Source organism: Strix aluco, chromosome 9 (assembly GCF_031877795.1).
Source record: "Strix aluco isolate bStrAlu1 chromosome 9, bStrAlu1.hap1, whole genome shotgun sequence".
In the NCBI taxonomy this organism is placed as follows: domain Eukaryota; kingdom Metazoa; phylum Chordata; class Aves; order Strigiformes; family Strigidae; genus Strix; species Strix aluco.
The window spans coordinates 6,592,870-6,610,554 of record NC_133939.1 but is presented as its reverse complement, the minus strand read 5'-3'; the positions used below and the strand labels follow the sequence as shown (position 1 = coordinate 6,610,554).

The 17,685-nt window shown below is 46.0% G+C and overlaps 1 protein-coding gene across 1 annotated transcript in view; it reads left to right on the top strand.

The window, feature by feature from the left end:
• Window positions 1–17,685, top strand: part of ARHGEF4 (Rho guanine nucleotide exchange factor 4) — a 222,444-nt gene that overhangs the window by 187,664 nt on the left and 17,095 nt on the right. Inside the window, exon 7 of the mRNA XM_074833593.1 lies at window positions 15,414–15,593. Coding sequence (XP_074689694.1) covers window positions 15,414–15,593 — 180 coding nt within the window. The remainder of the gene's footprint in view (window positions 1–15,413; window positions 15,594–17,685) is intronic.

Sequence of the window (17,685 nt, the reverse complement as noted above, 5' to 3'; positions counted from 1 at the left end):
GGTAGTCTGTGTTGCCCCTGCCTGGGACAAGTTCACCAGAACATTTAACAGTCAAGAGCTTTGCTCTGCTACTGCTTTACTTTGAGCCTCGGAAGTGCAAAGAGAATCTATTAACAGAAGTGAGATCAAGACATCATTTCAAAGGGAGATCTGGGCTTTAGATTGTATCTTTTCTTAATTTGTTCTCTCAGGCTAAACTCATTTCTGTGGTGATACGTGGTATCTGCTGTCTTTGTGATTTATTCTTGGAATCTAAGGCATGAGCTGGCCAGATAAGAAACACAGTAAGCATTTAGGATGATACCATCAACAATTACTTTTAATTAATGCTTCCAATGTTTTGATTTACAGAAAAAAATAACCAACAAAAGAAGTCCCATTACACAGGTTCAAGAAAGATTTTAAGAGGGGGAGTACTTGTTATTTATGCCATGTCACTGTTTAACGACAGAATGTGCTGGAAACTCTGGAATAAAATTATGTCTTATTTGAATCTTTGTATCTGTTCTTTAGCTGGGATTACTCCAGGCATGACTGTGGTTATCGCATGCAGTGCACCCACTCTCTGTCTGTTTGGCAGTGGTGGAAACAGGACTTGGACCTGCTGAAGACCCATAGTGGTGTTCTCTGTCCTGTTGCACGCTGCAAGCCTTCTGTGTTTGTAATTGGTAAGAGTGATAGTCAGCTCAGCTATGATGGTAATGCTAAAAGAAAAACGTCTCCCCAGGTACCAAGAGGATGTTGCTGAACCTTTCAGCAGAGGAGTCTGTCAGGTGTGAAGGACTATGGAGAGAGAAATTTGGGAGTTTGCTCTCCTTTGTAGCTGACCAGCTGCTCTGCCCCTCTGGAACAAGTCCCTGGTGCAGGGCTCTGGTCCCATGCATCCTGCTGCAGCACTGAGGTCCCATGTCTTCCCCTTCTCCCTCCAAGGAGGGAGACCCCAGCGCAGTCCCTTCCAGCATGCTTTTCTCTCCAGACAGCACCAGTTTCACATTGGGCACCTGAATCTCTGCTGTCCCTTGGTGGCAGAGCAAGGTCGAGCCTCTACCAGCTGGGGGAGGAGAGGCTGCCTTCACACCCCACCTTCCTTCCTGCAGCAGCTCTGATCCAGAGCAGGCTGTTGGGCAAAGCCAAGGTGACACAGGACATGGAGCAAACCACCATAGCATCCATACTTAAAAATTTTGTGCTTGTTTGGTGTTGCATCCATTTAGGATATCAACACAAGAATGGAATTAGTATGTTGTCTTCTACTAAGCTGTGCTGGTTTGTAGTGACCACTGTGCAGGGGCAGGTCACGAATGCTATTTATAGGCCCAGTGTCTGTAGTCTTTGTGGTAATGTGGCTCAGAACAGCGTAGTAGAGCTGGGTTTGACTGCTTGCAGTTGTCTTGAATCATGATCTTGTCCAGTCTTGGCATGCTGAGTGTCTGCAGAGTTGTGGCAAATTTTGTGTGGAAATATAAACATTGTATGTAGGCATCCGATGTGAATCTAAAGAGCTACACCAGGATCTCTCAGCAGCAGCCTAAGACAGCTTTCCTCACCTCACCAAATGAAATAGTTCCAGCAGGAGATTAAGAAAAGATAGGCTGCTAAGGAGTCATGACTTAGTATTTTTAGTATCTCAATTCACACCTGTTGCACCCAGGAGTCAGGACTTGTTATACTAAGCACTATCTAATTATGGAGTGAGAAGACTTGCTCTAGATGCCAAGAGAGGAGAGCCAGGGACTGCAGTATCCCATTGCTGCCTGCTTTACCAGAATGTGCTCTGCACTGAGCTGCTTTTGCAAAACTACTTTGTCGTACTGAAAAGCCTGTGGCCACTATGTGAGGGTTGTTCAGGGAGTCAAGGCAACTAAAATGAGAACCTGTGAGGAACAGGGGATACGTTGATCTTTTCCTGTTTGGACTAAAGAAGCCATGTTCTACAGGAGGAACAGCAACAGTCTACAGGACTACTAACAGTCTCCTGTAGTTAGAGGGCTTGCTTGCAAGGTGGTCTTGGAAACAGGAATGTGATTGTTGTTTGAGGCTTTAGCTTTGTTTAGGCCATTAGGTCTCTTCATCCAGATGGTGTGGACTTGAGACAAATTAATAAAATGGATATATTCAAAGGCAAAATAGTACAGGGTCTCAGAAGATCCCAGGAAACTGCTGCTTCTTGAATCAATCTTCTTTACCTAGCACAGACCACTTGGAATATGAAAAGGTTAGTGATACTGAAAGGTTATGAAGTATGAAAGGTTAGTAGAAATTACTCATTTTTATATTTACAGATACTAACCAAAAACAAAGGCTAGCCATCCTCCTTTGCCTGACAGTGAGACATTATCAAGGTTTTTTGTTCTTTTGTTCTGTTGATATTCAGATTTTCCTCTGTCCCATTTTCAAAGAAAAGGACTGACAGTTCAGTGAAGAAAGGATCTAAAACAGTGTGTGCACTGGGAGAGAGATCACCAGAAAGGTGGCGGGGGGTGGGATGGAGGTGAAAATCATAAGTTTTTGGTCACCAAAAACCTGCAAGGTTTCTCTCTTAGGAGAAGGTGAAGAAAGGAAACAGATACTAAACTTTGCATGGGTTTGTTTGAGGCAGGGAGACCATCTTTGAGAGCCAGGTCATGGAAATTGCTAAACAATCTCTGTTCGCCCAGCATGTCCACCAGCGCTTAGCAGTGTTGTACAGACTTTGGCACAGTGCTGTTAATCCAAGGGAGATGTTTTCACAGGAGACAGGAGCAATAAAAATCATTTCAGCGTGTTCTTTGCAGTGGGTTCCATTAAAATGGAATCATGCACACACATGAAAAGGAAAGCCGCGCACTGTGTTTCTGGCTTACTGCCCAAAGAGAGCCCAAAGAGATGCTGACCTTTTGATGATTCAGAGTGGTTTGCTAGCAACACGGCTTGTATCTGCTTTAAAATGCTTTCTTGAACCTTATTAGTAAAACAAATTTAGATTAATTTGCCTTCAAGCGATAACTGATTCTGTAACTTGCTGTATCTTGTGGGGGAAGGGAATAGCAACAGTCAAGAGAGCTCCAGGAACTGCATGGTTCCCTTTCCTTTTCTTCTGTAAAGAGCCAGGATGTAACATTTATCCTCAATAAATCCATGTGTTGGATGAGCTGCAGCTGAACTGTTTTGGATACATTGTCCTGGGGAATCTGTACGGTATATTCCTCACTTGTCCAAAGAAATAATAGTGAAAGAGGAAGCAAAAAAAAAAAAAGGTAGAAAAGAAAAATCTCAAAATTAAGTCATGGGCGAGGCAGTGGAATCGGGAGCTGTCCTGCAGAGAGGGAGAAGGATGGGAAGCGTTCCAAGGGGATGTGTTGGTGGGCAATGCACAGAGGAAAGGTAATGCTATAGGCAGCAGCAAGAGGGGAACGAGGCAAGTTTGTAGCATCAGTGACAGAAAAATGTGTTATTGTAAGATTGAGTAAAATTTTCTAAAGAAAATAGTTTCATTTGGGTGCCAGAGAAACGGTAGTGTAAGGAAGATGCACTCACTCTTAAATGTGAGGACAACCAAACAGACACATCCCGGGCTATTTCCATTCACAGATTGTACAGTTAAAATCAAGGCATCAGAAAATGTAAAAATTGCATTAACCCGATATGCTTCATATTCTGCAGTATTCTTCAAAATTGTTGGTGAGGTATGAGGGGAAGTCAGTCTGACACAGCTTTCATCTGCAGCCAAACTCAACCAGAAACTAGAAACTTTGTAGATGTGTGAGCCCTAGGTCAAAGTCTTGTTCAAACCTGAGAGTTCAACCCAAGGCCTCACTCCTTTCCAGTTTGAAAGCAAAGAAAATAGGAGGAAAGTGTGTGGCTGATTTCCAGGTGCTGCTACAGCACCAGCCCAATAAACCCTGTTATAAACCCTGCAGTAGTTGTGTGCACCCACCTCCAGCCACTGCTGTCAGAGCTGTGGGGTGTGGAGTCTGTGCTGAGCCAGGAGAGAGGGGCTCAGCACTCCCTGGAGCACCCTAAAAGAGCTGGAAAGGGGGTTAAAAAGAGTGATTCTATCAGAGATCTGGGCTGTTTGGGGCAAATGGGACGGTGGCACTTGGATCCTACCTTAACCTAGAGTGATGAATGTGACAAAATTGGGAGAGGTATGAGGAGCCAGAAGTTAAAGATACAAACCACTTCTAAGCCTTAGAGTATTTCAAGCTCCTTAAGCCACTTTAAAGCTTTAGATGGGTTTAAAATGCTTAAAACACTTTAAGGCCTTAGATGAGTTTAAGCTGATTTAGAGCTTTGGAATGACTTAAGTTCTCTGAATGCTTAAGGAGGTTTGGAGGTCCTTTGAGCTCTTAATTGTAAAGGCCTTTCTGAACATTTTGAGTGAGGACGTGGCTCACCCGCTCCTGTAACCTCTGCGCAGGGACTCTTCCTCTCTGAAAGCCTCCCAGACAGTGTCTGAACAGACAGATTTTCCTGGGTACACTTTCATCCTCCCTTTTTTGGGAAAAAAAGACCAAGAGTCAGCTATCCATGTGGTAGGGATGAATGGATACTCCAGGTGTGTGGCCTGACCCTCCTCCGTGCTCCTGGCGAGTGTTGCGTGGGTAGGATAAAGTGTGTGGGATCTGTTGTGTTGAAGCCCTGTGGAAGTGCTACACTTACTCTGCCTGAGGACTCCCAGCCAGGAGGATGACAGCCTACCCCAGAGGACATCCTAACATCCTTGTAATTACTGTGCTGGCAATTGCTAATTTTCCACCAGAATGAGAGTGTTGCTGTAACTCAGGGAATATAGCTGTCCCTGTCAAGTTAACATTTTCAGAGCTCACCATTTTCAAGAACTATTTGTTGGTAATACGAATAGTCAACATTTCTTTTCCTTTGTGTTTTTTACTACCCTGATATCCTAAGACCATCTCTATAGGGCCAATCAGTAACGCTTTTATCTGTGACTTGGGGTAGCTGCTCAGGAATAGATGCAAGTATGGCCTGGCTCTTTCCCTTTTGTGTGTTTCCAGGTGTGTTTAAGATCCTTGATGGGCTGTATCCAGATACGGTGTGTTTAAATGGCTTTGAAGGACATACATTTGCTTAATCTCTTTTTAAATCATCTACGTTTGGTTCTGTGACATCCTGTGGCACAGCTTAATTACACACCACAGGGAAAATGTACTGCTTTTGTACTAAACTTCTTGGGCACCCATCAACCTTGCATTATGAATAACCATTTTGTAAGCCTTCATCTCATGGCCACCCTCCATCCACCTTTCTCTGTTGCAGCTTCAAGGTCTGTTTAGCTTGTACAGGCCTAGAAACTCTTCCCACTTTCGATTTGTGCTGCTCTTTGTGCTTTGTCTAGTTGTCCTCTTCCCTCTTTCTTTCTGAGTCATTCCTGACATTCAGGCTTCCTGACCCTGATGGAGCAGGCCGATGTTTTCTTAAATCTGTCTGCAAAGACATTCCTGAGGAGTAGGTTGTTTAGTCAGTCATTTGTGTTAGATATTGCTTGTGTGACATTTGTCAGCATAGAATTTCATTTGCCATTTTGTCACCCTGTCACTCAGCATTGTATCTGCTTGTTTAGAAAGAGTGAAAATGTATTTCACTTATACCAGAAAATAAGTGTCTTATAGACATAAGTTTAAATAAGTATCCTCTGGAAACTAGCATGAAAGTGAGCTATTTTACAGCTTTACTTACTGTACGCACTACCAGCAGCTGCAACATTTAACTGTAAAATGTGATTCAAAGGCAACCTTTTACAGAGTACTAACAGGTTTGAGAAGGGCTTTGCTCCTGTTGTTTCCTTATGCCAAAGCTTAAGGACGTTAGCAGAGTCCCTTGATATACAGGTCATGGGAGAGTGATGGTTGGGATACTGAGGGCACTGACAGGATTGACATGAGTAGGTGTCCTCCTCAGCTACAGGTCACTATCCCCACTCTTTCAAGAACTTTCCTGGCCTATTTCAGCCAAAAGTAAAATGGTCTAAAGCAATTTCAGTTCATTTGTTTTGCATTGTAATAATAAAGTCCCATATCTTAGGTGAGGAACTGAGAACTTCTTGCATCACTCTGGAGTTTGAAAAATCATTTAACTGGACTCAGATGGACATGCAGCTGGCATGCTTTCTCACGCTGTACTCTTCACACACGGTCTGAAATAACACGGAGCACAGCCCTGCCTCTGCTTTCTACAAGGGTTGCTTCCCTTCTCCTGTAGCACTTGCTGAAGGGAGCTTTCAAAGCTTCTCCTTGCCTGCTGTGGGGGGACCCTCCTCCTCTTCCCATCTGTTTAAACCACTTCTGAGGGGGAATCAGGACTCAGATGATATAAATAAAAGGGAATAATGTAATTAATGCCAGTCAGAATGGTTTTGTGGAAAATAGTTCTTACCAAATAAATGTGATGACAAATTTTGAATGTTTGGTAAATGGAGGCAGCTGTACTAATGTCACATGAGGAGTCTGAGTACAGGCACTGATTAAAAAAGCAGCACTATAGAATATATGTAGCACACTTAACTGGATTAAGATCTTGGTTGACTGACATCTCAGATTTGTTAAGGAGAATCACTGTCAAATTAAAATATTTTGAATGGAGATCTGCAGTGTTTGGTAAATGTATGAGAGTCCTCCGCTATCCTTAATCAGTACTCTAAAATCTGTGCTGAAAAAATATGCAGCTGACACAGTAGGCAAAACGACAACAAATACCGAGGGCATGGCTTGGCTGGGGGCATGGTCTGCAGGTCTGTGCTCCTGAAGTGATGACTGCAACCCGCTGCCCATCTGGGGACACCTGTCTGGTTACCCTGAAACATGCAGACAGAGGAGCAGTAAGAGGCAATGAAGTGTTTGCTGTGGCTGTGGAGTTGTGTTGGTGGTTCTGGCACTCTGCAGCCAGGCAGCAAGTCTTAGCTAGCCCAAATTCCTCCCTAGCAGTGAAGGGAGACAGGACCCCCAGGGGCTTGGTTGATTCCTCATGCTAAGATAGATGCCTGACATGAACCCTTCCCTGGGGTGCCTGTCTCTCTCCACAAAGGGGAGATGCTCGTAAAGACAATCAAGATAACTCGTTCAGACTAAATCCCTGCTGTTCAGATGACAGAAGCTCTATGAGATAAATTTCATCTCTGTTGTCCATCATTAAACAGTGAAGCTAAAAGTTTTGAGAGGAGGCAAGATGAAGCTGCCAGGAGGATTTGAAAACTATCCCGTGGGTTCAGTCCAAGGGAGAGACTAGCTTGCTTCTACCAGTGTTCAGAAAAAATAAGTATTTGTGTGAATGAAGCACTACTTTGGGGCAAGAGTGAAAGTAAAATTTTTCTTTTACTCCTCTGCTGCACTTTGCATGAGAGAAGGCAGAAGAGAAGCTCTGGAAGCAAAGTGATGGGTGAAGGAGCTGGAGGGTGGGGGTGCTTTGCCTCTGGGGTCAGGACTGCTGCAGGGTTTAAATGTTTGATGTGTTGACCCAGTTCAGCTTCAGTCTGTAATGCACTAGTTCTGGGGGGGGGGCTGAGCAACGAACTCAGGCTTTACAGCAACCATTTGAGTTCACCAGGAAGGGCTTGGGTTCAGGTGCTCTTCATGGAGGGTGTCTGTTTTAGCATCACAGAGCTGAAAAGAAAATTCCATTTTATTGGCACCTTCTCCCTGAGCTGCCCTGTTCCCAGTATCTTCTGATGCTCCTGGGTTCATTTTTTAGCTCTATATGATCCAGTGGACTTGGCATTATCAAGAGAAATCTATTCAAATTTTATTCAAACAGAACTGAGTAGCTCAAAGATAAATATTTCCTAAAGGCATCTTCATCCTTCCTTCTGTAAGTTGTTGAGATCTTTTATCTCTGTTAATATTGCTTGGAGCTCCTGTCAGAACAAGACCAGGACATACAAGGCAATTCTGTCAAGGTGTCCAGCCTGAGACAAACAGGGACTGAGTAGCTGGAATGCAAACAAGCCCACAGACATGGGCCTTGGCACGCCAGATCTGTTTACCCACATATAATGGACTTAATTTGGGGCAGCTATGGTAATAGCCCTGGCTGTGTCTCCTCTTTCGCATAGACATTGCTTGGAGGAGTAATGCAGCAATCCTCCCCCCTCCATCTTTCCATGATATGTTGAGTAACCTGCACAAGCACTGCTTTATCGATGCCCTCCCTTAACATCTGCCGTGTTTATAAATGAGCAGCGGGGCTGTGGCTGCATGGGCAGTAGGGAAAGCAGCTGCAGCTCCACAGAAATGCCAATGCAATATTAGAGCTACAGTTGATTTTCTGTTTCAAAGCATCAGTGTTAGTACTGCCTTTGGGTTGCAAACACTGCTGTCTACAAACTTAAATGTTGTTATAAACAAAGATAAATAGCCAATTTTTTTGTTTTCACTGCTGCCAGCTGCAGTAGTAGCTAGAGCAGCTGTAAAGTGGCTGGGTTTGCAGTCTCTGTCTTGTAATGTTGCTCTTCTAGAGACTGGTTTGGGGCTCTTCAAGAACATGTACCAAGTTGTCCTTGATACTACAAAGTCAGCTCATAAATGTTGTTTCATATGGAAATTAATAGTTGTTTTTCAAACTTTGCTTTAATTGCAAAGATCAAAACCTGTGGTAAGATGAGCCTTCTGAGCCAAGGAGCTGCTATGCTTGGAAATGGTGAGCATTCCCTTCAGTATGTGCTTTTCTGGAAGATAAGCATTTCTCACAATGTAGCTGGTTTGATTGTGCCATGCTCTAACACATTTTGCAGAAAACCTTTTTATCTGCTGGTGTGTTTTATCCTCCTTGGGGTAGTGAGTGAGAGTCCCAACCCTTCTTTTCCCCAGTAACAGCTCTGCTTGCTGCAGTGACATGCACTATCGTAGGTGCTTCTGTGCCATGGAAATGTCAGTCCTGGCTCAGAGCTACCTTTAGTATTTGCTCTGGGAAAGGGACTGTTAGACTGGGTGTATTTGATATTTCTGTATCAGCTTAGGGATTGGACTGAATAGAATTGAAAAAAATAGTACAAGGTACAGCACTGAGCATGGTGATCATTAAGCACTTCTCAGCGTTTGTGTCGGCTCCCCTGCCCACCCCCAGTGTACGAGCACAGACTGAGGGGGTGCAGGGAGGAGACCAGGCAGAGCCTGTCAGCCTGCAGTCATGGAGGTGTTTCAAGTGCTGCTGTACTAAATTAACTGAGACAATCCAAAGCATATATAAAATATTTTTTTACTCTTTATTTCTTGCTTTACTCCATATTGATCATTCCTTTCTATAAACATGGTGTTTGGTGTCAGTTAATCAAATCCTGGCTTGTATTTCAGGTGGATTTTTAATTATTTCTGTGCACAGAACTGGTAGTGGCATGTCTGCTTGCCTGTGCCTATCTGAGCAGGCTGATGATCAGTCAGTTGTGACTTTCTGTATTTGGCAAATCATATTCACAATATGGCTGAATAGAGAAAATTTAAGATATTAATATTAGTGGATGGATTAAAATACCAGCTGAGGATTCACTAGGCAGCCCCATGACTCTCAGTGACTCCAAGAAGAACCGTGTGGCTCTGTCCCCTTGTGAGCTGGGTATATCAACTTTAACATGCTGTTAACGCTAGGTCACGCTTGGTTTCTTGTCTTCTCATTAAGATACTGAGATCTGACAGCTTGGTCCTATAAGGTATTAATGCCTTCACATCATCAGTGCTCTGCTTGTGTGATCATCAAAATGCTACAGAGGAAGTCCATTTAGTCTCTAGTCGCGGTCATGGCGTGCGTGTCAGCTACCACATATCATACTCAGAGCACTGATTCAGAGTGGCATATTTAAGCAGACAGCAAAGGTGTTTTATCTCAGAAAAAGCCATGTTCTTTATGTGCTAGTCACAATTTGTATGTTGAAAAGCACGCTGAATGTCACTCTTCTCTAAGATTTATTAGCATATGCCTGTTTCCTGAGCAACAGGCATCCCTTACCCACAGGGATACGTAACTCAGCGTGGTATGGCAGCACCTCTGGTGTGACGTGGTGGTAGGGCTTACCTAAGTGACTGCCCAGCACTCTGTGTGAGATCGGTGTATTTAACCGGCTTCTCTCTATAGGGGTGGCCAGATGCTTGGCTCCAGCCACACCATCACCCTGTTATTGCTCTTCTCTTCCTGCAGAAGGGAGGAGCTGGGCTCAGCTTGTGGTCCACACAGTCAGTAGTCACTGAAGTCGGACTGCTAAAGCAAATGGGTGGGCTGTGCACAGGTGGATTGCTCAAAGCAGCAGCAAAGCTCTTTTCTGAGAGTAGCTAACACCCGCTGCTACCCACAGCCCAGCTGTTTCTCTAACTGCAGTCTGATAGCTGATTTTGGAAAAATATACTCTTTTACATCCACTCTCTTCCCTACTCTAGTCATCACTACTCTATGTTAGAAAGCTAAAACCTCTAACTTTCTAGAAGCCTGACAAGACTTGCAAGTGTTTCAAAAATATGAATAAAGGGTTTATTCATAATGCTGGGTGTGCTTCGAGCTTGTCAAAGTATATGCAATATGCCTGTTAAGTGAACTATGCGTAAAAAGCATAGAATCATAGGATCATTTAGGTTGGAAAGGACCTTTAAGATCATCAAGTCCAACCATTGACCTAACACTGCCAAGTCCACCACTAAACCATGTCCCTAAGCACCACACCTACACGTCTTTTAAATACCTCCACAGATGGTGACTCCACCACTTCCCTGGGCAGCCTGTTCCAATGCTTGACAACCCTTTTGGTGAAGAAATTTTTCCTAATATCCATCTAAACCTCCCCTGGTGCAGCTTGAGGTTATTTCCTCTCATTCTATTGCTTGTTACCTGGGAGAAGGGACCAACACCCCCCTCGCTACAACCTCCTTTCAGGTAGTTGTAGAGAGCAATAAGGTCTCCCCTGAGCCTCCTCTTCTCCAGACTAAACACCCCCAGTTCCCTCAGCCGCTCCTCATAAGACTTGTGCTCTAGACCCTTCACCAGCTTCGTTGCCCTTCTCTGGACACACTCCAGCACCTCAGTGTCTTTCCTGTAGTGAGGGGCCCAAAACTGAACACAGTATTTGAGGTGCAGCCTCACCAGGGGGACAGGGGGACAATCACTTCCCTAGTCCTGCTGGCCACACTATTTCTGATACAAGCCAGGATGCTGTTGGCCTTTTTGGCCACCTGGGCACACTGCCGGCTCTTATTCAGCCGGCTGTCGACCAACACCCCCAGGTCCTTTTCCACCAGGCACCTTTCCAGCAACTTGTCCCCAAGCCTGTAGCGTTGCAGGGGGTTGTTGTGACCCAAGTGCAGGACCCAGCACTGAGCCTTGTTGAACCTCATACAGGTGGCCTCGGCCCATCGCTCCAGCCTGTCCAGGTCTCTCTGTAGAGCCTCCCTACCCTCCAGCAGATCAACACTCCCACCCAACTTGGTGTCATCTGCAAATTTACTGAGGGTGCACTCGATCCCCTCGTCCAGATTGTTGATAAAGATACTGAACAGAACTGGCCCCAGTACTGAGCCCTGGGGAACACCACTTGTGACCAACCATCAGCTGGATTTAACTCCATTCTCCACAACTCTTTGGGCCCAGCCATCCAGCCAGATTTTTTACCCATCCAAGCCATGAGCTGCCAGTTTCTCCAGGAGAATGCTGTGGGAAATGGTGTCAATGGCTTTACTAAAGCCCAAGTAGACAACACCCACAGCCTTTCGCTCATCCACTAAGCAGGCCACCTTCTCACAGAAGGAGATCAGGTTAGTCAAGCAGGACCTGCCTTTCATAAACTCATGCTGACTGGCCTGGTCACATGGTTGTCCTGTATGTGCCATGTGATGGCACTCAAGATGATCTGCACCATAACCTTCCCTGGCACCAAGGTCAGACTGACAGGCCTGTAGTTCCCCAGATCCTCCTTCCTGCCCTTCTCGTAGATGGGTGTCACATCGGCTAACCTCCAGTCAACTGGGACCTCCTCGGTTAGCCAGGACTGCTGATAAATGATGGAAAGTGCCTTGGTGAGCACTTCCACCAGCTCTCTCGGTACCCTCGGGTGGAATCCATCCAGCCCCATAGACTTGTGTGTGTCTTAAGTGCTGTAGCAGGTCACTAACCATTTCCCCTCAGATTATGGGGCTTCATTCTACTCCCTGTCCCTGTCTTCCAGCTCAAGAGGCTGGGTACCCGGAGAGTACTGGTCTTACTATTAAAGACTGAGGCAAGGAAGGCATTAAGCATCTCAGCCTTGTCCTCATCCTTCGTCAACAGTTTCCCCCATGTCCAACAAAGGATGGAGATTCTCCTTAGCCCTCCTTTTGTTGCTAGTGTATTTATAGAAACATTCTTTATTGTCTTTTACAGCAGTAGCCAGATTAAATTTTAGCTGGGCTTTGGCCCTTCTGATTTTCTTCCTGCATAAACTCACAACATCTTTGTAGTCCTCCTGAGTTGCCTGCCCCTTCTTCCAAAGGTCATAAACTCTCTTTTTTTTTTTTTTTTTTTCCTGAGTTCCAGCCAAAGCTCTCTGTTCAGCCAGGCTGGTCATCTTCCCTGCCGGTTCACCTTTTGGCACATGGGGATGGCCTGTTCCTGCACCTTTAATATTTCCTTCTTGAAGAATGTCCAGCTTTCCTGGACTCCTTTTCCCTTCAGGACTGCCTCCCAAGGGACTCTGTCAACCAGGTTCCTAAACAGGCTAAAGTCTGCCCTCCGGAAGTCCAAGGTGGCAGTTCTGCTCACACCCCTCCTTACTTCTCCAAGAATTGGAAACTCTTATCATTGCATGATCTCTATGCCCAAGATGGCCTCCAACCATCACATCACCCACAAGTCCTTCTTCTTCGCAAACAACAGCTCCAGCAGGCTGCCTTCCCTAGTTGGCTCCCTCACCAGCTGTGTCAGGAAGTTCTCTTCCGCAGACTCCAGGAACCTCCTGGACTGCTTCCTCTGCACTGTATTGTATTTTGAGCGGACACCTGATAATTTGAAGTCCCCCACAAGAACAAGGGCTAGCTATTGTGAGACTTCTCCCAGCTGCTTACAGAATATTTCATCTGCCTCTTCATCCTGGTTGGGTGGTCTATAACAGAGTCCCACCATATCTGCCTTGTTGGCCTTCCCCCTGATTCTCACCCATAAACACTCAACCTTACTGTCACCATCGTCAAGCTCTAGACAGTCAAAACACTCCCTAACATACAGGACTACCCCACTGCCTCTCCTTCCTTGCGTATCCTTTCTGAAGAGTTTATAGCCATCCATTGCAGCACTCCAGTCGTGCGAGCCATCTCACTATGTTCCCGTGATGGCAACTATATCATAGTTTTCCCGCTGCACAGTGGCTTCCAGCTCCTCCTGCTTGTTGCCCTTGCTGCGTGCATTGGTGTAGATGCACTTCAGCTGGGCTGTTGATCCCGCTACCTTTTTTGGGGGGAGAGGCCCTAATTCCTACATGACCATTCTCAGACGCTTCCATGGTTTCTAATGCATCAATAACCCTTGCACCTTTGCTGTCGTGTGGCTCTCCATCCCCTAACTCCACTGAGATACACATAGCATCACTCCACTGTATCACACATAGCTCTAACAGCTGTATGCCTTAAACTTCAAGCTCAAATATCCTTTCCCTCCACAGCTCATCTGGACAAATACCTGCCTTTAGGCTGGGCGTAGCTGCCTCTGCTGAATGGTGCATTCACCACTCGCTCTTGATGTTTGGTTTTCTGAGACTTGCCTTCGGATCAAAGCCTGTCCTTGCTATAGGAGCTTAGACTAGTGAGACGCTGTTTAAGACCCTTGGATCATTTTCCCGTCATGCCACTGGCCGGCTGTATGACAGCAGCATGTCCCTTACATTCCCGGCTTGCTGGGCCTCACCACAGTGACTGCTTGCCTCTGTGAAGAGCAGAAGCCTGCAGTAAGGAAGCACCCAGCCCTGAGAAAAGGCAGTGTGGGGAGTGCCAACACACTGACTGCGTAGATAAGTGGGAACCTCTCATCCTCTCCTTCCCCATCACCCTGTTATTTTTGTCAGAATGAAAGCACTGCAATGAGCTGTTTCTGGTTCAGTGAAGGGGCATTTGCTATCCAAAGGCAGACTGTATTTGAATTTTCTTTCAAAGTGCCTCGTTAACTCTCTCCTGATTTACTCTATGCACAATTATCCTGACATTCTTTTACAACATGCATCTTTCTTCTTTGGAGAGAGGCAAAAATAGTAACCCAGAGCAGTGGATAACCATGTGACCAAGCAATCTAAGGTGCCCAGCATGGGTGACACTTGCATTATGTGGTTGTGGTGATACCGCTGCAATGTTATGAGATGTACCACAGACAGTGGGGTTTGTACCAGTTTTCTCTTTCTCCCTTGTGCCTTATAGACTGCTCTTTCTGTTGTCTTCCCAGAATTCATCATTGTACCATTTTCCTGAAGAAAGATAGAGCTTAACTGCCACTCCAGAATGGCTGAGTATGTCCTCTTTAGCAGGACTCCAGTATACACTCTGCCTTCTTGGGGAAATCCTTGGCGTTTAGTCAGTCTCAGTCACACTCAGGCTCTAAGAAGTCTCTGTGTGTACTCAGTAGTTGAAATTCAAAGGAAACTCTGACATGACAAGCCTGTGGGCACGAGGCAGGCACTCCTGTTGCTGTGGCCAGCAGGACTAGCTTACAAATACACCACTGCAACAGGTCCCAAGTGTGACTTAGCTGCACCATAGCTAAGGTGTGAATGGTTGAGAATGGCATCAGGCACCTATAGTCACAATCATCACTGTGGTCAAGAGGCCCCTCACAGCCTCTAGCCATGTGGGTTGGTGGGGGGTTTTTTTGTTTGTTTTGGGTTTTTTTAATTGTTGGAGGTCCTTTTTTTCCTAGAGTAGGCCCTCTATGGGACATGTAAACAACCACTGTCCCTCAGTATAATTACTTAAACTCTCCAGGAGACTTATTTTAAGCAGCTTAAGTGTGAAGTTTAACCACACTAAAAACTTAAGGCTCTCTCCATCCTAGACTAGCTCTGAGGCCTCAGCGTGCTTTCTGTTCTGAAGTATGTCTCTAAACATTGGTGCTCCAGGTTTTATTTCAAGACTTTCCAAAGCAGGGCTGCACTGGCAGCACAAGAGCATCCTCCACCAACAATGCACCACTGAGCCTTGTTTGCTGGCTGAGGCAAAATCATCAGTAAGAAATTCCAGAGCATCAAATTTATGTTGTTTGCAGTAGTAAACCTACTGTGTCCAAGTGATTCTGTGTAAACGCTATTGAGAGCAAGGTCAGTCGAAGCAACTGCCAGACTAGCACCAACTCCTTTTCACATTGCTCATGGGGAGTAAACAGTTATCAATACTTGTTTGGCTCAGCAGCAGCGGTGCCAAAGCTGCAGCCACGTCGTCAGACTGCGCTGCGTCCTTGGAGGGAGCTGACAGTTTGACTTGCTCTGTCCACAGCTCATCAGTGATGGCAGCGTGGTGTATGCAGAAGCACTCTGGGACCATGTCACGATGGATGACCAAGAGCTGGGATTCAAGGCTGGCGATGTCATTGAAGTAATGGATGCCACCAACAAGGAGTGGTGGTGGGGGAGGATTCTCGACAGCGAAGGCTGGTTTCCAGCTAGCTTTGTACGGGTAAGAGCTTGACGTTTCTTTATGTCTCTCCATTACCACCAAGTGTTTCTTCTTTTTCTCCAGGTTTAGTGTTCTGTAGTGACTCCTCAGCACTTTCACTGCTAGAGGTAGTTGGTTCAACATGTCTTGTTACTATTCCTCTACACCTGGCTGTGGTACATCGGGCCCTCCCAGCTGAGCTGCCGCCAGTGTGGAGAAGTCTCTCTTTACATAAGTAGATCAGAACAAGGGTAGTTCAGTTCCAGACTCTGGAGCTAAGCTGAGCTGCACCAGCTGGGGAGCTGCCCTGCATGGTGGTTTGCAGTCTGTTGTGGTTTAAACCCAGCCGGCAACTAAGCACCCCGCAGCCGCCCTCTCATTCCCCCCCAGTGGGATGGGGGAAAGAATCAGTAGGGTAGAAGTGAGAAAACTCGGGGGTTGAGATAAAGACAGTTTAATAGGTAAAGCAAAAGCCGTTCACACGAGCAAAGCAAAACAAGGAATTAATTCCGTGCTTCCCATAGGCAGGCCGGGGCTCAGCCATCTCCAGGACAGCCGGGCTCCATCACACGTAACAGTGACTTGGGAAGACAAACGCCATCACTCCAAATGTGCCCCCCTTCCTTCTTCCCCAGCTTTCTATGCTGAGCGCGACGCCATACGGTCTGGGATATCCCTGGGGTCACTTGGGGTCAGCTGTCCCGGCTGTGTCCCCTCCCAGCAACTTGTGCACCCCCAGCCTCCTTGCTGGTGGTGGGGGTGAGGAGCAGAAAAGCCTTGGCTCTGCGTGAGCACTGCTCAGAAACGGCTAAAACATCCCTGTGTTATCAACACTGTTTCCAGCACAAATCCAAAACACAGCCCCATACCAGCTACTGTGAAGAAAATTAACTCTATCGCAGCTAAAGCTGGCACAGCTCCTGCTTACCCATATTAGCTGGTTTGTGCCCAAGCACACAGCATCCCCTGCAAGAGTGAGCAACAAATAATCTCCTAGAGGAATCCCAGATGCAGCTGGCAGAGGTCTTCACTCTAGTGTCTACTTCAAACGCTATAGATGAGCATGGCACCAAATTTAGCTTCCTGGTGCGGGGTCCAGTGCAGTGCCATGTCCCAAAGTGCATATGCACCTTCTCTCAGCCCTGGAGTTTTAAAAACATCAGGCTGCTGGGCTACCACAGACCACTGTATTCTAGGCATTTAAAAAGGGAGGAAAACCACAAAAACTGTCTTGGAGGTTATGTGGGACAACTGATGAGGGGAGATACGAACCACCTGATGCTTTTGGGCCCAGGCTCTCCCTCAGTGCCAGCTACAAAGACCATATAGAAATAGCTATATAGGACAGCCCAGACAGTCCCAGCTCTATACTGCAGAGGTTGGATTAATCTCCAGCAGAGCATTCTGAAACATCTGAATTCTCTGTGCAAGTGCGGAGTAAAACAAGAGTCTGGGTAACTGCTGTGCACTCCTTTCCTGCCGTGAGGAGAAAGGCTTTTTTCCTTTCTTTGGGCTGTGACTGTTGGTGTGGATGCCTGATTGCTTTCACCACTTCAGGGCAGGCTCCTCAGTAATTGCAAAGGGAATTAGGTGCCTAAAGGCAGAGATTCTCAGCCCTTTAGTGCTTTATCTGGGTCACTTCAGCTCACAAGTGACCCAAAACCAGGTGAAGCATGAGGGGAGGTGATACGAGGTGATCTGGTGTCTGTAGCAAAAGTCCTTGGAGAAGAGGGGCAGATAGTGCTATCAAAGTTTTGAAATGCTTTGTTACAGATTGAAGGGGACCATCTCAGCTGGATAACTATTACAAATGGTGGATGTTTTTGCAAGTAAGATTAGTAGGACCAATCTCTCAGCACTGGTGGGGATGGAACTGCTTTTTCGCCATCAAAACACAGACCTTTTCTTCTTTCATGTTACTGTTGAATTGTTGTCCTGGCTGGCAAAAACCTGTGATAATCTTTCCAGAGAAAGCAGACTAGTACTGGCCATTAGGGATGCAGAGTAACAAGTTCTTTTAGCTGAGTAATTACAACACTTACTCAAGCATCTGCGTGAAGATTTTCTGAGTCTCACGCTTACTGCTGGGAAGGCTGGTATGTCTGGGGACTTG